General features: G+C 42.8%; 1 protein-coding gene and 1 long non-coding RNA gene across 2 annotated transcripts in view; one reads left to right on the top strand and one right to left on the bottom strand.

Annotated features, from left to right (window-relative positions):
• The window catches only part of LOC106523723 (mitogen-activated protein kinase kinase kinase 11), a 68,843-nt gene extending 64,236 nt beyond the window's left edge, over positions 1 to 4,607 (bottom strand). Inside the window, exon 1 of the mRNA XM_014017251.1 lies at positions 2,628 to 4,607. Within this exon, the coding sequence (XP_013872705.1) occupies positions 2,628 to 3,384 (757 nt within the window). The 5' untranslated portion in view covers positions 3,385 to 4,607. The remainder of the gene's footprint in view (positions 1 to 2,627) is intronic.
• Positions 1 to 5,830, top strand: part of LOC106523728 (uncharacterized) — a 24,061-nt gene that overhangs the window by 11,100 nt on the left and 7,131 nt on the right. The window lies entirely within an intron of this gene.

Below are 5,830 nucleotides of genomic sequence, written 5' to 3'. Positions count from 1 at the left end.
GACATAAGAGGCAAAGATAAGCGAGGGTAGGAGACGTGTGTGAACCGATCCTGTCAATGAACCAACAGGAGAGACTGACAGATACAAAAGGAGAAAGACATGAAATTGTTGAGGAGTCTGGAGGAAGGTATTCTTAGGATGTGCCACATAAAGTCCCCGTGCTATAAACAGACCTTGGATCGAGGGAGTGAACCTTGAAGGAMCTCAAAGCGAAAGGCCATATTCCCACGAAACTACAGGTTTTTCTGTCACATTTTTTTTACGTAAATAAAAAGGGTACAAACAAGTTTTTCTTTTTCTATTTTGGTGTATTCTGGGGATCAGGAACAGCAACGACAGACAGGAAGCTGCACACAGAACCACAGCCAGGACCAAAATATTAGGCTGCATCACAAGAATGGTAATAACAGACAGGAGGGTGCTCTGTGATTAGGTTAAAAGCACAGTTACAGCCAACAAAGATGCTTCCACCGTGCATATGAGCCCAGAACATTGATGCTAGGCCCCACCGTGCTGAGATGGAACGCRTCCTCTCCAGTCACCCACCTTTGCTTGCAAAGCAAGGCCGTCTGTCCTATCAGCATCAAGTTTTTCACTTTGTCTACCTTATTTAATGAGCGAGTCACATGACCTGACATGGCTTTCATACAGGAGTTTTATTAGACCATAAATCCTCATCATAATCTCAGAAAACATCTATGATTTATGATTGTCTTTATTTTTAAATGGTCATATATAATAAGGTTTCTGTAGATCTATACAGTCATGAGAAACAGAAAGTCCACTCAGTTTCAGTTATAGGATTTTATGTCACTGGACAAAGCGTGGAGTCTGATCTTTAACCAGCTGTAAAGTTATTCCAGTCAATCTAGTGTACAAATAAAAACACACAATCAACAAAAAATAGGCCAAAATGAAAAAGCTGTGTGAAAAACTGCGTCCACCTCATTGTTCAGTACCTTGTAGAGCCACTTTCAGCAGCCATAAACCTCAATAGTTTGTTTGCTTGGCTACATCAGTCTCTCACATSATTGTGGAAGAGTTTTACATTTCTTCTGTTTACTCAAGTTAGAGAAGTGTTTCCCAAAGTNCTTCCACTTTGCAATTATCACAATTAATGCCATGCGATGACGTACYTTTGTGTGCATCACACAGGTGGAAGGCAGCGTGAATGAAWACTTGTTTACCGGTAAAATCACCTYAAACACRGAAGGAAAGACAGAAAATTCAGGCCAAGGCTAAAACACTGGCCACATGCAGGTGRYATTATCATCTATTAATCGTCAATAAWGCTACAATTAATTGTGCTACCGTGTTTTGTCAATCATGGCCCAACACTAATTTCTGCACAGCTCTTTTTCGGTTCCACCACAGCAGCTTGGGATTCGGCTGCAAGAACCAAAAACATCACACCTCCACCACCSTGCCAGACAGTTGGTATGAGGTGTTTGTACTGATACAACCCCTCTGAACAAGCCCTAAACCTGAACCTTTATCCCGCTGACTGAGATGAAGCTCTTGGGGCACTGCATGGTCTGACCTTGGGGTGGATTTCCTGGCACGTCCACAACTGGGAAGACTGGAAACTATCTAAATCAGAGTTCCTACAGTTTAAAGCAAGTTAAATTCAAGACTTTTCAATGCCAACTGAAATTAAATTTAAGACCAATTTCATAATAAACACAAATGACAAAAAAACTGTAGCAGAAGCTCATGAATCAAAGTATTTTTGGTTGAAGTATTCAAATATTGCTAATAGAGTAGACCAATTGTCTTTATCTATTATCTAACTGCTTTTTCGTCAAATATAGCAAAAACATTCTTAGCAGTTTAACAAGCCAAATTAGTTTTAGGACCCACAGCAGGGTCTTAACCCCAATTTGRTGTAGATGAAACCTTAAAGTGCCTGTGACGTCAAATGTTTGTAAGAAAAGTGAATGAATTTTTGAAAAGACAACATTATTAACATATTACAGGATTAATTTCACTTTGCTCAGATGGACAGTTGTTGAGCAATTTGCATGTGAAATAACAGGAAGTGATGTCAAAGGGGACTGTCTCCATTAAAAAAAATAAATGTTACCAATTATTTTAATATTTGAGATGAATTACAATCATCCTATTTACAATGCGTTCACATTTTTAAGACTTCAGAAAGATTGATTTAAGACATTTTCAGGCTAATTAAGGCCTTATTTTTGGAGTGATGAACTCAATGCCTTTTAAGACTTTTTAAGGATCTGCAGGACCCCTGTAAATGTTTTCCCACACGTGAATAATCTCTCTATGTAGTTATTTTTAATGTCTTCGACCCTTTTTTCTCCTATGGAAGCAGCAACGGTGAACTTGGTTTTTCACTCACAGCTTTTCCAGTTTTGCTTTGTTCTTGTTTGAAATYTGATCCTGTGATGGAATCTGACGTGAACCCAGTAAAGGTCAAACCATTTTTATGATGTCCTGGTAACTCTAGAGTGTTCAAAGAGTGGTCTTTATTTTTTCCCAGGAGCGTATGCCAAAGTGTCATCACGTTCACGAGGAAGGAAGTGACGATGCAAACAGAAGCTTACACGTTATTCTTTCGGTCTAACTTGATGAATGACTGTGCAAAGCAGAGCTGACAGACTTACTGTTATTGGACTTGAGGTCCCGGTGGATGACGGGAACGATGGCCTCGCTGTGCAGGTACAACATCCCTCTGGCTATCTGCACGGCCCAGTTGACCAGGACGTGGGGCGGGATGCGGCGGCCCGCCAGCGCCCGGCTCAGCGGCCCCCCCGAGGCGTACTCCATGATGAGGCACATGTTGGGCTCCTGCAGACAGACGCCCTTCAAGGCGATGATGTTGGGGTGCGTGAGCATGGCGAACAAACGGGCCTCCTGCCTCACATTCTGCGCCGTCACGCTGATGTCCTCGTCGGGGTCTTGGCGAGCCGCCTTCACGGCCACCAGCTCGTTCCTCCATGTGCCTCGGTACACTTTGCCGAAGCCCCCAACGCCGATTACCTCCTCCAAGCTCAGCTCCCGGAAATCCACCTCCTCTGGTTCGAAATCGCCGACCACGTCGTGGTCCAGCTCGCCCACTACGCTGCTCCCTGGAAGTTTTGCGTATCCACTCGGCTTGAAGGAGCCATAGTTGGATGGGAAGATGCCCACCTTGTTGTTGACCTTACCCGCCCACCAGCCCTCATCCCCTGATATCTCAGAGTCCTGAGAGAGGACCTCCACCAGGTCACCTTTYCGTAAGGTGAGCTCATCTTTACAGGAAGCCTCGTAGTCGAACAGGGCCGTCCACACCGGATTGGTGAAGTTCCCCTTCTGGGACTGCTCCAAGTTTTTCCAGTTCGACAGCGAGCCACGATTGAATATGTTCTTCAGCGGCTCCATGGAGCCTCGCGCAGGTGTTCTGACTGGACCTGATCTAGCACCAAAGGAGTTAGAAAATAAAGTACAAAGGAGTACTTTATTGCACCTCGCTCCCTTTCCTGTCTTTCTTGTTGGCTCATCGGGAACCCATGAAACGTGTTCAAAAGTCAAAGCGACAAGTAGGCTAAGGGTTCAGAGACAAACGAAAGCCAAGTGTCTTTCGTTGGGCTTGAAAATAAATGGAAAACTTTCCATTTCAGGGTGGGGGGGCAGCTTTGCTTTTCTGACAGCCTTTAAGACAGCACAGACTCCATTCAGTTTCTCTCTAGGTGATGTGGTGTGTGGTAGGCAAGCACCATATTTCATCAAACTTTTYTTTTCAAGTCTTGAAGCACCTCATTATGGCTGAATTTGCGTTTTTTCTCATTCAAACCTACACCTGTTGAGCTCTACTCGTAAAAAAAAATTAAGAGTTTCAGGACAATAATATACAAAACACTCCAATTTGTCGCTGTTGCCACTCCAGATCAACATTTCCCAAACTTTTGGCTGTCCATGTTGCGTTTTTATGTATTTTTAGCCATTAAGTGCAGTTGGCCACCACAAGCAGGAAGTGCCGAGAAGCGGAGAAGAATAGCAGGAAACGAGCATTCAGTTCAGCCAACCAGTGCTTTACGACAAGTTTCAAGCGCTGACCACTTGGCACTCTCAAACCCAAATATCCATTAACTGCGTCTGAACGCTGCTTTGCGGCGGCCCCCGCTGGAAATCCCGCAGCCGTGTTTGCGCGACGGTCTCCATCAGGCTCGTCGGTGTGAGGCGGGCTTTTAATAATCGCGACTTGTCGCAGAAAGCACCGACTCTGTCAACAGGAAGAGCTCTCCAAACCTGCTCGCCACTCCGCTTTGACTTTTCCCAAAAGAGAAACACGCCGAAGTTCAAAAACAAAGCTCCGCTCCGTTCCCGGTGGGAGTTCAGCAGCACTCGGTCCGGTCCACTTCGGTGTCCGAACAGCACCACGGCAATAACAACAACTCCATGATAAGAACTTCTTCTGATAACACGTCCTCTCCTCGGGCAGCGCCGTCTGGTCAGGTCCTCGCACCACTTCAACGTCGAGGAGGGGTGGGGCTTCAAAACTTTTTTTTCTKGTCTCCCAACAGGATGACGAGAACCGGATGCTGTTAAGCAAAACAAGCGCAGCTTCCGGTTTACAAAATAAAACTCGTAAAARGATCAACTTCATTTTCTGGAAAAACAAAAACAAGTGGTTCTCGTGAGATTTTAGAAGCAATTAATTAATATKTTATCTGTCGTAGCAGATAAATACAAGTATGGAAGCCCATTTCCGCCACCCTGATAAAAAATAAATAAAACTTGTATCTCATAATTATGACTCAGCTATCTCATAATTAGGAGATAGCTATCTCATAATTATGAGATAGTATCTCATAATTACGAGATAGCTATCTCATAATTATGAGATAGTATCTCATAATTATGAGAAGTCATAATTATGAGATACTATCTCATAATTATGACTTAGCTATCTCATTATTATGAGATACTATGTCATAATTATGAGATAGCTAAGTCATAATTATGAGATACAAGTTTAATTTTTTATCAGGGTGGTGGAAATGGGCTTCCATATATAAGTGACTAACTATCCGAGTTTGGACAATTACAGGTAAATTRTTTCTCATGCTGAAAACTGAAGATGAAAGCTGCTGAAAATATTTAATAGCAAAATTGTTCATGTGAGCTCACTTTGAAAAGCTAAAAGAAAAAAAAAGCCCAACCTTGCAGAAAACAGTAAAATGGAGCACAAATCTAGTTGAAAATAACAGAAAACAGCTAAAAGCTAAAATAGCTGAAAATGGCTGTAAGAAAATAGCACAAATTAGCAGAAAAAAACACAAAGTTGAAAACATCAGATATTTTTATTCTAACTTAAGCTTGGATCATTTTGAACAAAACGACATGCAGAGCTGCTTCACAGTGCCACCCACATTGCTTCTCGTGAACACACCCACCCACAAAGTTCTGACCAACCCCACATGTGAGCCAAAAGGTCAGCAAAACTCTGCATCACAGGGTTCTGACTGGGGGCAATGCACARGATGAATGTCACCAGGGCATAGCAGGATAGCAGACGGAAGTTACGCATTTTTCCATCAAACTAAATGGTTATTTGTAAGTAGCAGCAGCTAGTTGTTAGCACGTCTGGTGGAGCAGGCCTGAGTGGCATGTGACAAGAATGTCTATTTCTGCTGGACTAACTGTAATACAAAACCAATGAAGGTATGAGTTTATAAAGTAATGTTAGATTGACTTCTTATAATAAGCAGTAAAACCCTGGTATTGGCCTTGCTCAACTAGTTAGCTCATCAGGATACAGCGGGTAAAATAAGTATTGAACACGTCACCATTTTTCTCAGTAAATATATTACTAGAGGTGCTAATG

The sequence above is a fragment of the Austrofundulus limnaeus genome, unplaced genomic scaffold (genome assembly GCF_001266775.1).
Source record: "Austrofundulus limnaeus strain Quisiro unplaced genomic scaffold, Austrofundulus_limnaeus-1.0 Scaffold164, whole genome shotgun sequence".
Lineage (NCBI taxonomy): Eukaryota > Metazoa > Chordata > Actinopteri > Cyprinodontiformes > Rivulidae > Austrofundulus > Austrofundulus limnaeus.
This window is presented reverse-complemented; position numbering and strand designations above follow the sequence as displayed.